Source organism: Rhodamnia argentea, chromosome 1 (genome assembly GCF_020921035.1).
Source record: "Rhodamnia argentea isolate NSW1041297 chromosome 1, ASM2092103v1, whole genome shotgun sequence".
Classification (NCBI taxonomy): Eukaryota; Viridiplantae; Streptophyta; class Magnoliopsida; order Myrtales; family Myrtaceae; genus Rhodamnia; species Rhodamnia argentea.
In genome coordinates, this window is record NC_063150.1 from 4119735 (window position 1) to 4141807 (window position 22073).

General features: G+C 38.5%; 1 protein-coding gene, 1 long non-coding RNA gene and 1 pseudogene across 6 annotated transcripts in view; 2 read left to right on the top strand and 1 right to left on the bottom strand.

The window, feature by feature from the left end:
- The window catches only part of LOC125314303, a 35078-nt gene extending 26794 nt beyond the window's left edge, over window positions 1-8284 (bottom strand). Inside the window, exon 1 of one of the 2 annotated variants that reach the window (XR_007197833.1) lies at window positions 8153-8284. This is a non-coding gene — a long non-coding RNA (uncharacterized LOC125314303). The remainder of the gene's footprint in view (window positions 1-8152) is intronic. The other variant, XR_007197834.1, reaches the window with a different exon arrangement.
- Window positions 1-22073, top strand: part of LOC115733023 (methylecgonone reductase-like) — a 36897-nt gene that overhangs the window by 7861 nt on the left and 6963 nt on the right. Inside the window, exons 1-5 of one of the 4 annotated variants that reach the window (XM_048276209.1) lie at window positions 8154-8526; window positions 8947-9187; window positions 9276-9455; window positions 10380-10599; window positions 10851-10886. In XM_048276209.1, the coding sequence (XP_048132166.1) occupies window positions 8210-8526; window positions 8947-9187; window positions 9276-9455; window positions 10380-10599; window positions 10851-10858 (966 nt within the window). In that variant the 5' untranslated portion in view covers window positions 8154-8209 and the 3' untranslated portion in view covers window positions 10859-10886. Of the gene's footprint in view, window positions 1-1891; window positions 1995-8153; window positions 8527-8946; window positions 9188-9275; window positions 9456-10379; window positions 10600-10850; window positions 10887-22073 lie in introns of those variants that run through there. The other 3 variants (XM_048276216.1, XR_007197831.1, XM_048276217.1) reach the window with 3 other exon arrangements.
- On the top strand, window positions 18023-21148 carry LOC115748762 (annotated as a pseudogene).

Consider the following 22073-nt stretch of genomic DNA (forward strand, 5'->3'; position numbering starts at 1 on the left):
ACCGAGACAAGGATAATAAAAAGTTGAGGTACTCGGCTCCTAAAATCTCATTTTTCAGTGACTATAATCTCAAAATTTTGCTCGCACGATAGTTGAGTTTAAAGATTTTGGCAGTTTACTTTTGTAATACCTATGTGGACATTATATAAGTATGTCATGATTTAGTTCAGTCAAGTACAAAATATCGCCCGACACTTTCGCCTGAAGAGATCATCAAGTGGGAGCTTGGATTTAGACCTACTTTTTTTCAAAAGCTCGGGCCAACTGCTGTTCAACACCAAACCAACTAGTTTTGGGAGAACGTAGCTTTCATGCCACGGGAGATAGTTAACGATGGAACGTAGTTTTGGTGGAAGGTTGCTCCATTGCAGATTTTGATGCATGCACATACGTCAGATTACTTCAACGAGCGACCTGAAGACGTCAACATCAAAATTCAAATTATGCAATGGATGGGATGACTAGAGATATCACATTACAAGAAAACTTCCAATTACGCGTCAAAGACGGACTTCCTAAACCCTAAAATGTTTTGCCACCACCTTTTAAAATTGGATCTCAATTTCTTTCTCGTTTACTTGTATTCCCACAAATATCACACGCTCACGCGACCCAGACACGGACACAGAGACTGACACGAGAAACAACGATGGACGTTGTACTGAGCTCAGGACACACAAAGCCATTGGTCGAATCCGGGACGTTGAGGATGCCTCTGCCACCACATGATGTGTTGACTTCCGCTTACCAGGACGCGGTCGGGGCCGGGTATCGCCACTTCGACACGGCATCCCAGTATGGCACGAAGGAACCACTCGGCCGGTCCTTCGCCTAAGCCGTGAAGCGCGGCCTCATCAAGAGCCACGACGAGATCTTCATCACCACCAAGCTCTAATGCAGCAATGCCCCATCCGGACCTCGTTGTTCCTGCCTTCAGGAACTCTCTCAAGTGATTCACCATACTTAGGGCCCGTCTACTTGACGGAAAACTATTTTTGGAAAATTATTTTCCGATTTTCCAACGTTTAAATAATGGAAAACTAATTGATCTTTGTAAAAACAAAATCACTGACTGAAAATAACAAGCTTAGATTGAGTGAAAATGACTTCCCATTTTTTCCCAAAAGGAAATCACTAACAAATGAAATTTAACCATCTTCCTTGAAATTGATTTCTATGGAAAATATTTTCCTTTATCATGAATTTTTCCGTAGAACAAATTCAACTTTTGGGGAATGCTTTCCATGGAAATAGGGAAAAACATTTTCGACAAACGAAAAACATTAAGTGTAGAAAGCTAATCCGCAAAAAAAAACTTTCACTCAAACAGACACACCCTTAATTCTTCTTGAACTTCTCTCTATTTTTCTTCAGTTTATTTAGTTTGTGTAGCTTTTTGGGTACATATTTAACTCGCGTGGCAAGATGAAAACGTCAAGACCATATAAGACCTTTAATATGAGACATTACAAAAGATGAAAATCACTAAGTAATCTCGTCCTTGCCGGTGAGGCTGAAGGAAGGAACTGAATGGGTAGACTTGAAAGGCAAACTGCTTCCATTCGACATCAAGGGCACATGGGAGGCCATGGAAGGGTGCTCCAAGCTGGGCTTGTCGAAGTCCATTGGAGTCAGCAACTTTAGCACCGAGAAGCTCTCTCAACTCCTTATGCATGCCAAGATCCATCCTGTTGTTAACTAGGTAAAGGAAGAATCGATCATTCTAGAACGATCTTTGAGTCGAATGTGGGATAGAAAATCAAGATTTTCTTCATGATTTGTTTCTTTTTCTTTGTGGGTTAATCGTGATTTAGGCGGATATGAATGTGGGATGGTAGTAGGAGAACCTGAGGGTGTATTGCAGAGAGAAGGGAATACATGTGACTGCATCTTCTCCATTGGCAGCGAATGGAGCCCCTTGTGGTTCATTAGCCGTTATGGAGTGTCCTCTGCTTAAGGAGATTGCCATTGCCAAGGGAAAGACCGTGGCTCAGGTAAATTTCTTATTCATTTTTTGGCCTTCGGTTCCTTTGTTGGGACCGAAAGTGGTATTCTCTAGTCTCGCGTCGCATGCTAAGAAGCACCGACACTCCCCGGAAGCCTCCATATCGTGTCATATTTGACACTCTTACGTGGTCGGCGCTCTAGACATGCTAGGGACACACGAATCCATCATCCCGACACACCATTTTGACATGTACGAGGTCAATTTTAATTATTTTCACTATATTATGAGTCGAAATGTGAATTTGTCAATAATCTATATACTTAAGTCATATATTCAGCCATCTCAAAATTAATATACCCAGTCAACCAAAAAAAAAAAACTAATCTTGAATCCCTAACAAAAGAAGAAGAAACTCACCTATGATATTTATATATATGATAATTTATTATGTATATAAAAAAAAATATATTTAATATACAACGTGTCCCAACGTATTAAAATTTCTATTTTTTAAAAATGACGTGTCAGTGTGTCATGTCGTGTCACGTATCGTTGTTGGTACTACTTAGGTCAAAATAAATGTATAGTGAACTTGAGAAGGCATCCATAGGACAAAAACGTTTGTTTTTTTTTTTTTTTTTTGGTCATTTTCATATCTAAATGACAAATAAGTCTTGCCCAACCTTAAATTAGCATGATAAATCTTAAAGCTAGACATAGCTTATAATGTTCATCCTTTTGAAAATACGGAACTAATCTAGCCTTGTAATCAAATCAACACAAGATCACCAGAGTAATCAAATGAGAAACAATAAAGAACACCGAAGACTTACATGATTCGGTCCGAGTGGCTGTACCTACTCCACGGTGAGAGCCAGCTGCAAATGACAACTAATCAAATTGGAGAATTTTAGAGTCATATCACTCACACGTTCAAGTTTTCCTGCCCTAATTTACATCCAAATTCACAGTTTTACAAAGAAAACAAATCAATTGGATGTAGAATTTATAGCACAAATCCAGACGTGATCAGAGTTCTTCGTACAGCTAATAAGAGAACTTCTCTGCGCGATTTTTGAAGAACTCCAATTTGAGTTCTTGCATAAGTCAACCGCACGTACCCACGGCCTCACAAATCACGAATGTTTTCTTCTTGTCCTAAGCAACTTGCAGAACTCCACAAACTAGTATGCTAAATAGGGAATGTGATCTCCATAGATGGAAGTTGACCAATCAAAGTAAAGAAGGAAACTTCCTTCTGTGGTTTCTCTGAAGATTTTGCCGAGAATAATAGGAGTTTATTTCATATTTTTTCTCCCACCAAATCTCATCAACCATCCGAACTTTCCTAGTCAACATTTGTTCACCGGCTTCAACTCGAGACATAATTCGACACCTCTTTTGTGACATGTATACGTATGTAGGTTGCACTAAGATGGATATATGAGCAAGGGTCAAGCGTCATTGTGAAGAGCTCCAACAAGAAGAGAATGAGAGAGAACCTGCAAATTTTGGTATGGGAACTTAGCCAGGAGGATTTGGAGAGGATGAAGGTACAAATCCCACAAAGAAGAGGACGTACGGGAGAGATTTTCATTTCTGAGGATGGACCTTACAAGTCGTTGGATGAGCTCAGGGATGGAGATGCTTGACCATCCCACATATCATTTTTCTTATTATTTTATATGTGTTTGCAATTATATGTATGAGCAGAGTAATATGTTTTCAGCAATAAGTTTGAGAATAAATATGTGAATTTGGGATAGTTGCCCGAAAAATCCTAAATCTATTGTACGGCGGCAAATTCAGTTCTAAACTTTCCAACTTAGTCAAAGATAGGCTTTTCTAAATCCTAAGCAAGAAAAAATGAAAATAGATGCTCCATAAAAAAGTTGACAGATGGAAAAAGATAATTGAACATTTGTAGGTAGCTCAAAAAGAAAGTCAATTATTCAAAACTAGTTGATAATAATCGCAGAAAAGTTGGTAAATTGTTCTAATTTAGGTGGGTAAGTTCATAAGAGAGTTGATAATTCGAAGCGCTTATAAAATATGAAAATAGAATTTGGTGAGTTCGTACCAAAATCGCTAATTTTGCCAAGTATAAAACAAAGTCGGTAATTTCATGAGGGATTTGGCTAAGCTGACCGTCCTTCAAAAAATGACAGTGGGACGACCACTTTATGGCCACAAATTTGATTTGTGGAAATCGGTGACTTGCTTATCCGGTTTCAGCATTTTGACTCCACATTTTGTTTTCTCTTTTTACTATATGTGTTTTTATTGGGTAAAAGTTCACTTGGAGTGTTAATATTTGTGTACAGCGCTCACTTTAGTGTTAATATTTTTTAAAATTAAAAATCAATAAAAAAATTCTCATAATATTAAAAAACTTAAAAGTAAACTAAAATACTAAAAAAAGAAGAAGAAATGGGAAGCGGTTGCTGCGCCGAGGGCGATGAGCCCTAGCCGTCGCCGCCCCACCATCGCCTACAATGGCCGGCGAGGGGTGGGGGATGGCCTAGGGGGGCCGACGAGGCCTCGCCATGGGTTTGCGAGGCCGCCGCAACTTTTACTTCCCATATATTTTTTATTATTTTTATTATTTTTTAGGTTATTTTTCTGTTTAATTTTAATTTTCAAAAAAATGAACTATTTTTAAGTTGAACAGTCCACATGGATGCCACGTGGGCTGATTTTTAAAAAAAAAATTGCCATGTAATATTAGAAAATTAATAAAAATAATGCCACGTGTATTGTTTGGCCAGAATTGGCATATAAGTAATCATTTTTTGCCTGAATTGACATTTAAGTGGTCGTTTTTCTCCGATTTGGCACTTAAATGAGCCTGCAAAAATAAATTGACATCAAAATGAGCCCCGTACACATATATTGGTACTCAAGTGTCCTCCGGCGATAGGAGAAAAAATAAAATTATTAGAGGGCCCACACAATCAAGGTTCTAAGAAAACATATTTAATTGATAATATTCAAATAATAAGTTGCAACTTTTAAAATAGTAGATATTATTCTTTGGCAAAATAAAAAGATTATCGTGGATATGTAATGTCAAATTTGTGAGGATAACTTGAGCCGTTCGAGTAAGACGTGTACTTTTGGTCGACAAGCATATCACGCGGATATATGATGCATACATATCAGACGTGGACTTTTAGGTCGACAAGCATATCATGCGGATATGTGATGCTCGTGGGTCTGCACTTTTAGGAATTGTCATATTAGTTTTTCTCAATTCTTAATAACTCGAAAAAAATAAAAACATAATTATCTTGTATACTTTGTCATAGAAACACATAAAAGTAAAAAAGAAAGAAAGAAAGAAAGAAAGAAATGAGGAGTTAAAATACTGAAACCGAATCACTTGTTGATTTGGTTTCAACAAATCAAGTTTGTGTGGCAGTACAGTGACGGTCCAGCCATCTTACTTAGGGGGATGGTTAGGTAAGCAAATTCCTTTCATAAGTAAATGGAATTGACGGGATTTAATTTTGGCAGAAAGAATATCTCCATCGCACTCAATTGATGTATGCACATACGTCAAATTAACAGAAAAACCAGCAAAAGATGAGAAAAATGCTTTGACTTTTATCAGCAAAACAAACCGCACGAGAACACATTGCTTCAATTAGCGTCCTGAAGAGAATAATAGACATTTGCGCAGTCGGGATTCAAACTACGTACTCGATTGGATGACTTCCATCCAAAAAGCACATTAAATTTAAGACCCATTCTCGCCTGAATATTTTGAAAGATCGCTTGAAATTACGTATCAAAGACAAACTTCCTCACTCCTACTATTTTTCCACCCTACGTTATTTTTTTTTTCCAAGGATATCTAGGGTATGTATGTAATACCCCAGAAAAAGTATTTATGTTCCCAAAATGTTGCCGTAACACTTTGGGAATAGAAACACGTTTGGTAAAAAATTGTTCCAAAAGTGTTCCGAGAAACAAAAATACTTTTGGATAAAAAATGAGAAACAAAAATAGCTTATTTCTGGATTTTGGAACACTTTTTAGAAACAACTTGAGGGCCAGCTTGTGCAAGCCACCACTGCTCACCATCGTCGGTAAGGAGTTGAAGTGGCGGCGGCGGCGGTCGCCGGCCGCTGCCGCCGCCAACCACCGGTTGTAGATCTTTCCTTTTGGTGAAAAAAGTGTTTTTTTTTTTACTTGCCAAACGCGTTTCTATTCCCGAAAATCATAATCGAAAACAGAAACACAAAAAAAATGTTTCTATTCCAAATATGTTCCCAGGAACAGAAACGTTACCATACATACCCCTATTTTCTCTAATTTATCCGTATTCCCCACAAATACCGATAGACACACAAACGAGAAACAACGAACGTAGTACTGAGTTCAGGATATGGAATGCCATTGATCGGGTTTGGAACGGCCACGGCGCTTCTGCTAAAGTGCAATAGGTTTAGGACTCAATTGTCAAAATTAAAAGAGTTATGACTGAACCGGCAAAAATGCAATGGATTTACGACTTTTTGGACAATTTTTTCAAATGAGAGTTCATATAATATTTAAATTAAAGTTAGTAGTTTCAAATAAGAGTTGGTAACTTTAAGGTCTTAACTAAGAAAGATAAAGAGAAGTTGGTAAAAGATTAAATGACTTGATGAATTAAAGAAAAATAAACTCTGCAAAGTAACTCAATGCAATCTAGTTGGCCCGAAAATTAGTTGTTAACTTAATCAGATAAAAGTCGGTAACTCTAATTAAGATTGTAATTTTTATACAAAAAAGTTGCAGTTTAAGGTATTTAAAAGAAGTGCCAATAAAATATTAAGAAAAGTTGAAAATAATATGTAAGGAACTCAAAAAAGAGGTAGTCACCCCAAACGAATAACCAAGGCAAATGAAAATAGTTACTCAGTAGAAAACTCGATAAGTTGAAAAAGATTATTAAACGTTAGTAAGTAACTTACAAGAAAGTCAGTAATTCAAAACTAGTTGATAATAATATAGTCTCAAAGGATTTGGCAAATCCTTCTAATTTAGGTTGGTAAGTTCATATGAGAGTTAATAAATTCGAAGCGTTGGCAAATTATGTAAATAAAAGTCCCTAAGTTAGCACACGAGAAACGACAATGGCCGTAGTACTGAGCTCAAGACACGGAATACCGTTGATCGGGTTTGGAACGGCACGATGCCTCCGCCACCACACGATGTGCTGATTTCAGCTTTTCCAGGCGCCGGCAAGGTGGTTGTGCTTGGTAGCTCTAATTGGTGGTCCTCTCCATGCACGTCCTTGTCCGTCAACGGTGTCTCTTTATGCCTTCTGTGGATGAACTTGTGGGTGAGTAGTAGCCACAATCACAATATAAGGTTTAGTTGAACCGGCAACTTCAGCAGCCATACAATTCAATTTGTAGTGGTGTTCCTACATTTCTCTTACTCTTGTTCTCCGTTTACAACGAAAACGAAAGCTAATTAAAAGGATCTTAAACGGAGAGCGCCTTCTAGCAATTTCCTGTTACTTACCAACTTTCCTTTCCTTTTTCATGCTCTGTAGAAAGAAAGTCAAACGTCTTTTTTTTTTTTACCATTTTTTGCTCCAAAGTTTAGTATCTAGAAAAACTCATTTCTTATTAATTTTTTAAAAAAATTATATCGCTGAAACATTGTGGACATTTTCTATAATTTTAGAAAAAAAAATCTGAATTTTTAAGTCTTTTCTTTTCCTTTTTTTTCCTCTAAGTCTGGCAAGGGTCGCGGTTCTTGCCTTGTGGCTGGCGAGGGATGCTAGCTCTCGCTTGGTGTCGGTGAGGATCGGCCAATGACCCTCAACAGATTTCATAGAAAAACAAGGAAAAGAAGAATAGAAAAAGAAAATTATATAAAATTACAAAATTATAAACTACAAATTGTCAAAAAATTATAAAAATGATATGTTTACCACTCACTTAAGATAGTTAGGTAATTCATTTATGATATAATTCTCATTTTAAACTTATTAAATTATTAAGTAACCCATTTATGAATAAGATTGTTTTTAAAATTTAAGCCAACTTATTTAATACTCACACTATTAAATATGGGTTCTAGACCTGCTACCTCTTGGAAAGAGACTTTCCAACTTTTTAAGCTTGAGTTCATTTTCTTCCGCTCGTTATAAATACGAGCGTTCCTTCTCATAAAACCGTCAAAGAATCTTCCGACATCTTACACTTCTCTCTCTCTCTCTCTCTCTCTCTCTCTCTCACGCACTTGCAACACAGAGCAGCAATGTCCGACGTCGTGGTCCCAGAAGTGGTGTTGAGCTCGGGCGCGAGGATGCCGCTGATCGGGATGGGTGGGGCAACGAGCAATCTGCCGCCGCCCGACGTGCTGACATCCATATTCCTCGACGCCATCGAAGTCGGGTACCGCCACTTCGACACGGCGGCGTGCTACGGCTCCGAAGAGGCGCTTGGCCGGGCAGTCGCTGAGGCCCTGGACCGAGGGCTCGTCAAGAGACGTGGGGACATCTTCATCGCCACTAAACTCTGGTGCACCGACGCTCATCCGGGTCTCGTTCTTCCCGCCCTCAAGAAGTCTCTCCAGTAAATTCTTGATCCTTTGCCTTTCTGATCTATTCCTGTTCATCTTGACTACTTGGCACTAAATACAGTTCTAATAACCCTATAAGTCAGAAATTAACTTCCAACACCACACAAGAAGTTCTTATTGAAAAGGAATAAAAAACAATAGAAGAAATCTCTACATGATCAGCACGGAGATAATATATGAGCATTCACGAATTGATCCTTTAGATATTTCTTCCGATTTGTGGAGGATTCCGTACTCCAACCATTCTGATTTTTTGCTTTTGGATTTGTTACTTAAATCGTTTCTCCATTCAAAAAATTTACGCGATAAACATCAATTTTCACTTCAGATGCATTATTATCAGTTGCATGCATTATTCACTTCTGATCTCTTCCTTTATATTTTTACTGCTTGGTGTGTATTGATTCAAATAGGAGGCTCGGGTTAGAGTATGTGGATCTCTATCTAATCCACTGGCCAATAAGAGTGAAGGAAGGAACCGAAGGGTTCGATTTCAAGGGCAAAATGTTGCCCTTTGACGTGAAAGGGACATGGAAGGCCATGGAAGAGTGCTCCAAACTAGGCTTGGCCAAGTCCATTGGAGTCAGCAATTTTGGCACCAAGAAGCTCTCCCAAATCCTCATGCACGCCACAATTCCTCCTGCTGTTAACCAGGTAGTAGAAAGAATATTATATGTGTACAAATATTGAATTATTCCATCAATTTCTTTTAAATTTCTTTGTGGGTTCATCATTGATTTAGGTGGAGATGAATGTGGGATGGCAACAAGGGAAGCTGAGGGAATATTGCAGAGAGAAGGGAATACATGTGAGTGCCTGGTCCCCATTGGGCGCGAATGGAGCTCCTTGGGGTTCATCTGTGGTTATGGAGAGTCTTATGCTTAAGGAGATTGCTATCGCCAGAGGAAAGACCGTGGCTCAGGTAAATTTTCTTTCTCTGAGAAATAGACAAGACTTCCATGGTTACTCTAAAGAGGAGATGCTGTAATCGAGCAAAAGATCTATTGTATCTAAACCGACTTCTAGTCCTACCAAATCAAACCCTTGCGAGTTGATTTTCATGGCTTTGAAAAAAAAAAATTGTTCTCTCAAAAATTGATAGGACCGTGCATTTGTAAACTACCACAAAGTACAGGTAAACGCGTTTGGGTACGTAACGCGACTAATTTGGAGAAAGAAAGTAATGTTCTTTAGATTAGAAATTTCCTCGCCGGGTATTTAAGTGAAAGGAGGGAAGAAAGTGCATTTGGTTATTACAAGAGAAGGCAATGGGTAACATCTTCCTCCATGCACGTCCTTGTCGATGTAGTCTCTTTAAGGATTAAAAGCTTGCGTGCATGAATGAGAATGAGTGGTCAGTACCATAAAGAGATAATAGGTTTTGCGTACGGCTTCTTCAGCAACCACACAGTGAAATTCTTGGGATTCTAGATAAGTGTGGTCTTGCTCTAATACATTTTTGGACCTATATATTTGAGGGTTATCTAAAAAACTTACAGAATTAGTTTTTCTTTTTTCCCCATTTCAACTTCCAGATACTAAAATGATCTTCAACTTTTACTTTTCTCTTTCTTTCTTTGTCAAATGTCACCGTAATTATTACTTTATTTATTTATTTTTTTGGCGGCATGACAAAACCAATTCTAAATATGTAAGATAGATATTATTGTTACAAAGCATTTTCCAGTCTCTCTCTTTCTTAGTGCAGTAAAGGAACAAAAACTTTAGTCGTCATTTATATAAATCCCAATCGATGAAGATTACTCAGCTAATTTCATAAATCACGGGATTCAATTTTGTATATCTCAAGTGTATATATGTGTAACTCGACACATAAATATTATAGGTTGCACTGAGATGGATACATGAGCAAGGGGCAAGCGTGATAGTGAAGAGCTTCAACAAAGAGAGAATGAAGGAGAACCTGCAAATCCTGGATTGGGAACTTAGCCAAGAGGAGTCGGACAAGATCAAGCTTCAAATCCTGCAAAGGAGAGGATTTTCTGGCGAAGCGCTCATTTTCGAGGATGGGCCTTACAAGTCATTGGATGAGCTCTGGGATGGAGATTGTTAAGGATATAATTTAGATATATTCTAGAGATATTTATGGTGGTATTTCTTCTCATTCCATACCACTCGGGATTATGCATATATCTCTTTTGATATTACTTGTGCTTGATTGATCTTGATTGATTATATTTGGTTTTCTGTTTATTTGATTTCTTTCAATAGTGACCTCATAAAGCCTATAAATAATAACGTTCATTATTGCATATCGAAACATATAGAATTTCTCCAATTCTTAGTTCCAACTGAGATCATTGAATTAGATCACACACCTGATGATTTATACATGATGATCATGCATCGCTCTCTCTTTGATGATCCCTTGCAGACGACAATGATTAATAATTGCAAAAGTTCCTTGTTTATATTTTCGCGTTGCAAATTTATATGAACTCAACCTTGTGTTTTCACTCTTAGCAATCTCCTCCCTAACGCTATCTTCGGGATAATAGTAATCAAGAAGGGACCTGGGGGAAAGAAGAGAAAATTGGACAGGGAGAATTAAAAGTGCATATGGAGATAAGTCAAGGTGGTAAGTGGTAACCATTCACCTAACAATTCGGACATCTCATACTGTGGAAAGGAAATTCTCGAGGTGGTTGCGGCAATCTTGTGAGGCAAGTTACTCCATATAGTAGAAGCTCATTTGTTCAGTAAATGCTCCTGGTAATACAATACTCGGGAAATTTAATAGGTTGAAAGAGAAATGGATTTGAAGTACGAAGTAATGGAGTTATTTAAGTTTATACCGTTAACTCGATACGACGGAATAAATGCGCGAAAATTATTTTTAATGATGGGGGATACGTCTAAGCTGTTGTACTTTATCTGCTCTATAATACTTACATCTTCATAAAAAAAAAATTATTCAAGTGATTCAATCCTGAACTTTTCAATTTGCTGATTTATTCATAAACCTTTGCATGAAATTCCAAGGTAATGCTTCCAGTTAATTTTCTCTTGAAAATCGTTAACTAGTGCTCTAATCATCACCGTCCGTCCTATATGGGCACACTGCCACATTAATGAGTTCCGGCATTTGGCCGGATGAACTACATTAGAATTTCGCACAAAGATTCAGGACTAAACCGGCGAAATTGAAAAATTTAAAACTGAATTAACATCTATATAATAGGTTCGGGTTCAGGATTGACTGGACAATTTCCTCTGGCAGAATCCATTAAGAATACTTAATAATAGTCGGGTAACAATTGTACAAAAGCTCTTCATAACCTGGCGTTGTTAAAAAAAAAAATAATAATACTAATTTCAGGTCCAGACATCCGCCAATGATGTGGTCTTGAATCTTGACACTTCGATTTTTTTTTTTTTTTTGGTCGAAATGACAACTTCGAATTGAGCCACAATAAATGTTGGATTTTTATAGGCATAGTCTCTGGAATTGGCATCGACTGTCAAGATGACACCATATAAAGCAACCGACGAGCTCTCCCAATTTAATTCATCAAAAGAAGTTTTCTTCAGAATTTTGACGATGCATTAATCGATTTGGAAAATTGGCAGAAGATTAATTGCTCATTTCCAATTGATCACGTTTCAGCTAAAATCGAGACAACAAAAAGCCATCTAGAACCAGCTCCTGCCCTGGCCATAAAGAAAATCATGGGGTAGTTTGTCGGAGTACTATACTTCGATGTATTCCTCGTATACCAAGGCTCTATTTCTTTTAAGAAAAAGGAATAATTTGAAAAATATGTTCCAAAAACAATCTTTTGCATGTGGACAATCTTTTATGTATTTCCCATAATATGTCTTTAAGTGCCGTGCTGGTAAAGAGATTTGGGGTGGGGTAGATGAGTATCAGGTCGGGAGCTCGATCCCTGTGAGTACCGGATGTACATGTACATAGAAGAGAGGAGTGGTTCAAAATGAACAATAAAATAAATTGACCGCCCCATTTCTGAACGGACTCGACATTTCATATACTTAAATCGAGATAAGAATAAAAAAATATTGAGGTTCTCGATTCATAAAATCTCATTTTTGTGTTATTATGATCTCAAACTTTCTTTTGTTCAAGAATTTGACGAATCACTATTGAATTACCTATGTGGATATTACATAAGCACATCATGATTTTGTTCAATCAAGTACAAAAGTCATGACCTGAATTTTCGTGTGATCTTAATCACGACTTTAGTTTGACCGCACGCAAGAATTGCGAGGAATTTTCCAAGAAGACGAGGGCGGCATTTAAAAAAAAAAATCTGTCTTGGTTAGCACGCATGATATTTATCACAAGTTCACGTCAACTGTAGTATATTAAAAAAACTTGCATTTTCTTCTGCTTGATATAAATATTAGTATTCCTTCCATCAACCTTTGCCTACACATTTTTGGATCTGGCCGCGGGCGAGGGGTCGAGGGCTTCATGGCCCTCACCCAGGTTCCGATAGGGGTCGCCAACACCTAGGCAAGGCTGGCTACCCCTGCTGGCCCTAAACCGGGTAGGCCGTCGGCCTTGAAGCTAGAAACTACAAAAAAAAAATGAGGGAAAAAAAAGAAAATTTAAATTTTTTATAAAATTATTAAAAATTATCCATGTCATCGCTGACGATGTCACATAGGATGACTGGCTTCCATGTCGGCCATTTACGACGAATAGGACTGAATTGACAAAAGGTGAAAAGGTTTAGAACTGAATTGGCGAACTTAAAAGGTTTAAGACTAAATTGGAAAAAGTGTGAAAGATTTAGGACTTTTTTGACAATTTTTCCTAATTTTTTTATATGCACAAAAAAAAGCCCAAGTTTAAAAAAAAAATCTAAATGGACCAAACTATTCATATACTTAAACCGAGACAAGGATAATAAAAAGTTGAGGTATTCGGCTCCTAAAATCTCATTTTTCGGTGACTATAATCTCGAAATTTTGCTCGCACGATAGTTGAGTTTAAAGATTTTGGCCGATTATTTTTGTAATACCTATGTGGACATTATATAAGTATATCATGATTTAGTTCAGTCAAGTACAAAATGTCTCCCGATACTTTTACTTGGAGATATCGTTAAGAGGGAGCTTGGAGTTAGACCCAACGTTACTCAAAAGCTTGGGCCAACTACTGCTCAACACCAAATCAACCAATTTTGGCAGAACGTAGTTTTGACGCCCGGGGAGATCGTTAACGTTGGAACGTAGTTTTGGCGGGAGGTTGCTCCATTGCAGATTTTGATGCATGCACATACGTCAGATTACCTCAACGGGCAACCTGAAGACGTCAACATCAAAATTCAAATTATGCAGTCGACGGGATGACTAAAGATGTCACATTACAAGAAGACTTCCAATTACGCGTCAAAGACGGACTTCCTAAGCCCTAAAATATTTTTCCAACACCTTTTAAACTTGGATCTCAATTTCTTTCTCGTTTACTTGTATTCCTACAAACATCACACACTCACACGACCCAGACACGAATGCTATTTGAAATATATCTCGAGTTTAAGCCCAATGCGAAAATCTGAATTTAGAAAGTAAATATATCTTGATCTTGAAATTAAAAGATAAATCTTAAATATGATGGATATTATTTTTATGTGGAGATAATATCAAGATTGGTCGAAATTTGTTTTGAAATCCATAGATAACATCTTTTCAGTTAAAAGTTAGCCATGAAAAGAAAAGATATCCAATCTTGGACGGCTGATGGAATTGCGTGGAAATCTTCTCCATGTAGAAGTCAACTTTGAGGAGGACTTGGCAAGGGAAGTTATGTTGACATATATATATGCATTATACGAGTCGGGGATAATTAATGAGCACGTAGCCTTGAAGCATCAATTAATTTTGAGTGCTTGATGTGCCATTGTTGAGGTGAAACGTCTGGAAGCGCCGTTTTTCGTCGAGTGCATGGCAAGGGTTTTCTTCGTGGATTTTGTTCGCAGAATTCCATCAAGAATTCAAGTGTCGAAGCCGATTAAATCTTGAGGTTAGATTTGTGTAATTTCCTTTGCGAGATTGAGAGATTATTTCGTTAAGAATTGAGGGCTAAATACTTTGTGCGTTCTTGGATGTAATTGGGGCTGGAAAACACCGAGAGTGTTTAAGTTACTTGAGTTTGGTCTGTAATCTCCGTGTATCGCTTGTTCTATAGTGGAATTCGTTGCTGCTCTCCCCATAGACATAGGTCTCTACGATCGAACCACATACATTTGGTGTCCGATTTATTTTCTTGTTCTGTCTATTTATTGTTCGATCGTTTGTTCCGCACAACAATTGGTATCAAAGCTAGGTTTATTGAGTTGAAGCGAATTGATGATGACGGAAGAAGTAAAAGTGAAAATTAACAGATTGAGGGGACGGATTTTGGTTTCTGGAAGATGCATATTGAAGACTATCTATATCGGATGAAGCCGCACTTACCCCCGTTTAGGAAGAAACCAAAAACAATGAAGCAAGCTGATTGGGAATTGTTGGATAGACGAGCACTGGGTGTTATTCGACCGACATTGGCTCGTAACGTCGCGTTTAATATCATCAAAGAGAAGACCACTGCGGGTTTGATGAAAGCCCCGTCAGATATGTACGAGAAGCCCTCTGCGATCAACAAGGTCTATCCGATGCGACGTCTGTTTAATTTGAAGATGAGCGAAGGTGCGTCTGTTACTAATCATATCAATGAATTCAATATGATTGTTAGTCAATTGAGTTCAGTTGATATTGACTTTGAAAATGAGGTATGTGCCTTGATTTTATTATCCCCATTGCCCGATAGCCGGAATACTATCGTTATCGATGTTAGTAATTCTTCCGGGTCAACAAGTTTGACATTTGACGGTATTTGAGATTTGATTTTAAGTGAGGACATCCGTAGAAAAGAATCTGGCAAATATGTATCTACCGCTTTAGTAGGTGAAAATAGAGGAAAAACCGATACTCATGGTAGTAGAAGTAGTATGAACTCGAATAGACGCAATCAATCTAGGACTAACGGTGCTGTCTGTTGGAACCGTGGTAAGAGAGGGCATCTTAGAAAGAATTGCTTAAAACTGAAAAACGAGAAAGGTAAGGAAATTAAAGTTGAATCTGCGGATGATATTTTGAATCATCGGATGATATTGCAGCTCTAGCAGAAAATTCTGATGGTATCGATAGTGTCTTGTTTGTCACCGAGAATTCGTCATTTGACGGATGGATCATGGATTCTGGTTGTTCTTTTCATGCTACACCAAACATGAACTGGTTTGCTACTTATCGGTGCACGGATAGTAGTAAAGTGTAGCCGGGGAACAATGCTGAATGCAATGTTATGGGTGTTGGTGTTGTTAAAATTAGGATGCATGATGGTATTGTGAGGACATTGATCGGAGTAAGATACATTCCGTAACCGAAAAAGAACTTAATTTCCTTGGGTGCCCTAGATTCAGCTGGATGCAAGTATTCTTCACAAGGTGGAGTTCTGAAGGTTGTTCGATGTGCCCCGGTGATAATGAAAAGAATCAAGCATGATGGCATGTATGAACTTCAAGGTGAGATATTGACAGGTTTCGCTTCGGAGACGTTGGCATCTGTTCGAGAGTCTAATGACCGCTCAACGAAGACCTGGGTATCTATGCCGAGGCACAAGTTTGATGTTGTTGTCGGGAATACGCGATCGAGAGCTTTGATCGAGACGGAGACCGGTAAGTCAATCAAGCATGTGCAAACCGACAATAGCATGGAGTTCTGCTCGAGGTTGGTAAATAAATTATGCATGACAAAGGGCATAGTGAAACACCCCACCAATGCTAATAAACCGCAACAGTTTGCAAAATTGATGAGCAGAACATTATTAGAGACAACCCGTAAAATAATATCTAGTGCTGGTATGGCTAGAAGAATTCTAGCGGATGCGCTTGATATGACGAGCTACCCGATGAATAGATCTCCATCGACTACGATTAGATATCGGACTCCCGAGGAAATGTGGTCAGGTAACGTTGCTGATTATTCTACTTTTAGAATGTTTGATTGCCCGTGTTATTATCGAGTAAGTAATGGTAAGCTCGATGTGAGGGCAATGTGCATATTCCATGGCTATGCACAAAGTAAGTGGGGTTATCGATTGTGGTGGCCGAATATAAATTCACCTGTTCGCAATAGAAAAGTTACCTTTAACGAATCTCCAGTACTTCAAGCTAGGAGTGATTATAGCAGTGGTCATTCAGATCCGGGCGGTGTTCGCCTTGAGGTGGAGTTGCAACCAGAAACTCCCGAGGTAGCGGATACTAGCGTAGTAATCAACACAGATGGTGCTTGTTGCGAGGTGGAGCCCGTAGAGCCAATGGTTGTCAGAATCGCTAATATTGATGAGGTACATATTCAATCTTCCGACAGATATAGATGCAATGAAGGTTTTGCTTTATCCGTGGTTAAGTAGGTTATGTCAGAAAATCCTTGTGGAGCAGTTAAAGGCACATGAGGTGTTGATGTTCTGATGAGGTCCATTATTATAGCGAAGTCCAAGCACGACTTGGACTTGGAAAACATCTGTGGCGGTTTGAGCCCATCGGGGTTGTTGGGAGAGTAGTTGCAATAATGTTCGGATTATCAGCGAAGCGATTGTAACTTGGCTTAAATGTCGAGCCAATGTAGAGATTGTTTGAAATATGTCTCGAGTTTAAACCCAATGCGAAAATCTGAATTTAGAAAGTAAATATATCTTGATCTTGAAATTAAAAGATAAATCTTAAATATGATGGATGTTATTTTTATGTGGAGATAAGATCAAGATTGGTCGAAATTTGTTTTAAAATCCACGGATAATATCTTTTCGGTTAAAAGTTAGCCAAGAAAAGAAAAGATATATAATCTTGAACGGCTGATGGAATTGTGTGGAAATCTTCTGCATGTAGAAGTCAACTTTGAGGAGGACTTGGCAAGGGAAGTTATGTTGACACATATATATATGCATTATACAAGTCAAGGATAATTAATGAGCACGTAGCCTTGAAGCACCAATTAATTTTGAGTGCTTGATGTGCCATTGTTGAGGTGAAACGTCTGGAAGCGCCGTTTTTCGTCGAGTGCTTGGCAAGGGTTTTCTTCGTGGATTTTGTTCGCAGAATTCCATCAAGAATTCAAGTGTAGAAGCCGATTAAATCTTGAGGTTAGATTTGTGTAATTTCCTTTGCGAGATTGAGAGCTTATTTCGTTAGAAATTGGGGGCTAAATATTTTGTGCGTTCTTGGATGTAATTGGGGTTAGGAAACACCGAGAGTGTTTGAGTTACTCGAGTTTGGTCTGTAATTTCCGCGTATCGCTTGTTCTATAGTAGAATTCGTTGCAGCTCTCCCCGTGGACGTAGGTCTCTATGACCGAACCACATACATCTGGTGTCCGATTTATGTTCTTATTCTGTCTATTTATTATTCGATCGCTTGTTCCGCGCAATGCACGCAGATACCCACATGAGAAACAACGATGGACGTTGTGCTGAGCTCAAGACACAAAAAGCCGTTGGTCGAATTCGGGACGTTGACGATGCCTCTGCCACCTCATGATGTGTTGACTTCCGCTTACCTAGACGCGGTCGAGGCCGGATACCGCCACTTCGACACAACGTCCCAATATGGCACGAAGGAGCCACTCGACCGGTCCTTTGCCGAAGCCATAAAGCGCGGCCTCATCAAGAGCCGTGACGAGATCTTCATCACCACCAAGCTCTGATGCACCGATGCCCATCCGGACCTCGTTGTTCCTGCCCTTAGGAACTCTCTCAAGTGATTAATCATACTTAGGGCCCATCTACTTGAAGGAAAACTATTTCTGGAAAATTATTTTCCGATTTTCCAATGTTTAAATAATGGAAAACTAATTGATCTTTGTAAAAACAAAATCATGGACTGAAAACAACAAGCTTGATTGAGTGAAAATGACTTCCCAATTTTTTCCAAAAGGAAATTACTAACAAATGAAATTTAACCATCTTCCTTGAAATTGGTTCCTATGGAAAATATTTTCCTTTATCATGAATTTTTCCGTAGAGCAAATTCAACTTTTGGGGAATGCTTTCCATGGAAATAAGGAAAAACATTTTCAACGTACGAAAAACATGAAGTGCAGAAAGCTAACCCGCGAAAAAAAACTTTCAATCAAACAAACACGCCCTTAATTCTTCTTGAACTTCTCTCTCTTTTTCTTCAGTTTATTTAGTTTGTGCAGCTTTGGGGTACATATTTAACTCGCGTGGCAAGATGAAAACGTCAAGACCATATGGGACCTTTAATATGAGAAACTACAAAAGATGAAAATCACTAAGTAATCTCGTCCTTGCCGACCTGTATTAGTTTTTCACTACGGATATAATATCAGTTGCATGCATTCAGAATTTGGAGGTTGATTTGAACCTTATCCTACAACATTTTTTAGGAGGCTAGGGTTAGAGTATGTGGATCTGTATCTAATCCACTGGCCAGTGAGACTGAAGAGAGGAACCGAAGGGTTCGATTTCAAAAGCAATGTTGCCATTTGACATCAAGGGCACATGGGAGGCCGTGGAAGAGTGCTCCAAGCTGGGCTTGGCCAAGTCCACTGGAGTCATCCATTGGAGTCAGCAACTTTAGCACCGAGAAACTCTCTCAACTCCTCATGCATGCCAAGATCCCTCCTGTTGTTAACTAGGTAAAAGGAAGAATCGATCATTCTGGAACGATCTTTGAGTCGAATGTGGGATGGCAAATCAAGATTTTCTTCATGATCTGGTTTTTTTTCTTTGTGGGTTAATCTTGATTTAGGTGGATATGAATGTGGGATGGCAGCAGGAGAAGCTGAGGGTGTATTGCAGAGAGAAGGGAATACATGTGACTGCATCATGTCCATTGGCAGCGAATGGAGCTCCCTGGGGTTCAATAGCCATTATGGAGTGTCCTCTGCTTAGGGAGATTGCCATTGTCAAGGGAAAGGCCATGGCTCAGGTAAATTTCTTATTCATTTTTTGGCCTTCGGTTCCTTTGTTGGGACCAAAAGTGATATTCTCTAGTCTCGTGTTGCCTACTAAGAAGCGCCAACACTCCCCGAAAGCTTCCGTGTCTTTTCGTATCCGACACTCTTCGACATGTGACCGGTAGGTGGTCAACACTTTAGACATGCCAGCGACACGCGAATCCATCGTTCCGATACACCATTTTGACACTCACGAGGTCAATTTTAATTATTTTCACTATATTATGGGTCAAAATGTGAATTTGTCCAAAATATATATACTAAAGTCATATATCCAGCCATCCCAAAATTAATATACCCAGCCGGCCAAAAAAAAAAACCTAATCTTGAATCCCTAACAAAGGAAGAAAAAGAAGAAGAAACTCGTCTATGATATTTATATATATATGATAATTATTTATGTATATATAAAAATATACATTTAATATACAACGTGTTCCAACATGTCGAAATTCTCTATTTTTTTAAAATGACGTGACGTGTCGTGTCATGTCGCGTATCAATGTTGATACTACTTAGGTCGCCCGTAGAAAGGGTGGTTACTCTGGCATATAAGTCTCATCCAACCTTTAGCATGACAAATCTTAAAGCTAGACGTAGCTTAACCATGGCCCAAATAAATGTACGGCGAACCTGAGAAGGCATCCATAGGACAAAAACGTTTTTTCTTTAGTTTGGTCATTTTCATATCTAAAGCCTAGCTTATAATGTTCATCCTTTTGAAAATACGGAAACTAATCTAGTCTTGTAATCAAAGCAACACAAGATCACCAGGGTAATCAAATGAGAAACATTAAAGAATACCGAAGACTTACATCATTCGGTCCGAGTGGCTGTACCTACTCCACTGTGAGAGCCAACTGCAAATGACAACTAATCAAATTGGAGAATTTTAGAGTCTTAATCACTCACACGTTCAAGTTTCCCTGCCCTTACATCCAAATTCACAGTTTTACAAAGAAAACAAATCAATTGGATGTAGAATTTATAGCACAAATCCAGGCGTGATCAGAGTTCTTCGTACAGCTAATAAGAGAACTTCTCTGCGCGATTTTTGAAGAACTCCAATTTGAGTTCTTGCAGAAGTCAACCGCACATACCCACGGCCACACAAATCATAAGTGTTTTCTTCTTGTCCTAAGCAACTTGCAGAACTCCACAAACTAGTATGTTAAATGAAGTAAAGAAGGAAACTTCCTTCTGTGGTTTCTCTGAAGAATTTGCCGAGAATAACAGGAGTTTATTTCATAGTATTTCTCCCACCAAATCTCATCAACCAACCGAACTTTCCTAGTCAACATTGGGTTGGGTTTTGTTCACCGGCTTCAACTCGAGACATAATTCAACACCTCTTTTGTTACATGTATATGTATGTAGGTTGCACTAAGATGGATATATGAGCAAGGGTCAAGCATCATTGTGAAGAGCTCCAACAAGAAGAGAATGAGAGAGAACCTACAAATTTTGGTATGGGAACTTAGCCAGGAGGATTTGGGGAGGATGAAGGTACAACTCCCACAGGGAAGAGGACATCCGGGAGAGATTTTCATTTCTGAGGATGGACCTTACAAGTCGTTGGATGAGCTCAGGGATGGAGATGCTTGACCATCCCACATATCATTTTTCTTATTATTTTATATGTGTTTGCAATTTTATGTATGAGCAGAGTAATATGTTTTCAGGAATAAGGTTGAGAATAAATATGTGAATTTGGGATAGTTGCCCGAAAAATCCTAAATCTATTGTACGGCAGCAAATTCAGTTTTAAACTTTCCAACTTAGTCAAAGACAGGCTTTTCTCAATCCTAAGCAAGAAAAAATGAAATTAGATGCTCCATAAAAAAGTTGACAGATGGAAAAAGATAATCGAACGTTTGTAGGTAGCTCAAAAAGAAAGTCAATTATTCAAAACTAGTTGATGATAATCTCAGAAAAGTTGGTAAATTGTTCTAATTTAGGTGGGTAAGTTCATAAGAGAGTTGATAATTCGAAGCGCTTATAAAATATGAAAATAGAATTTGGTGAGTTCATACCAAAATCGCTAATTTTGCCAAGTATAAAACAAAGTCGGTAATTTCATGAGGGATTTGGCTAAGCTGACCGTTCTTCAAAAAATGACAGTGGGATGATCACTTTATGGCCACAATTTGATTTGTGGAAATCAATGACTTGCTTATCCGGTTTCAGCATTTTGACTCCACATTTTGTTTTCTCTTGTTACTTTATGTGTTTTTAATAGGTAAAAGTTCACTTGGAGTGTTAATATTTGTGTACAGCGCTCACTTTAGTGCCAATATTTTTTTGATCACTTAAGTGCCAATTTTTTTGAAAATTAAAAATCAATAAAAAAAATTATCATATTATTAAAAAACTTAAAAGTAAACTAAAATACTAAAAAAAAAAAAAAAGAAATGGGAAGCGGTTAAAGTGGCGAGGGGGATGAGCCCTAGCCGTCAACGCCCCACCATCGCCGACAATGGCCAACGAGGGGTGGGGGATGGCCTAGGGGGTCGCCGAGCCCCGAGGCCGG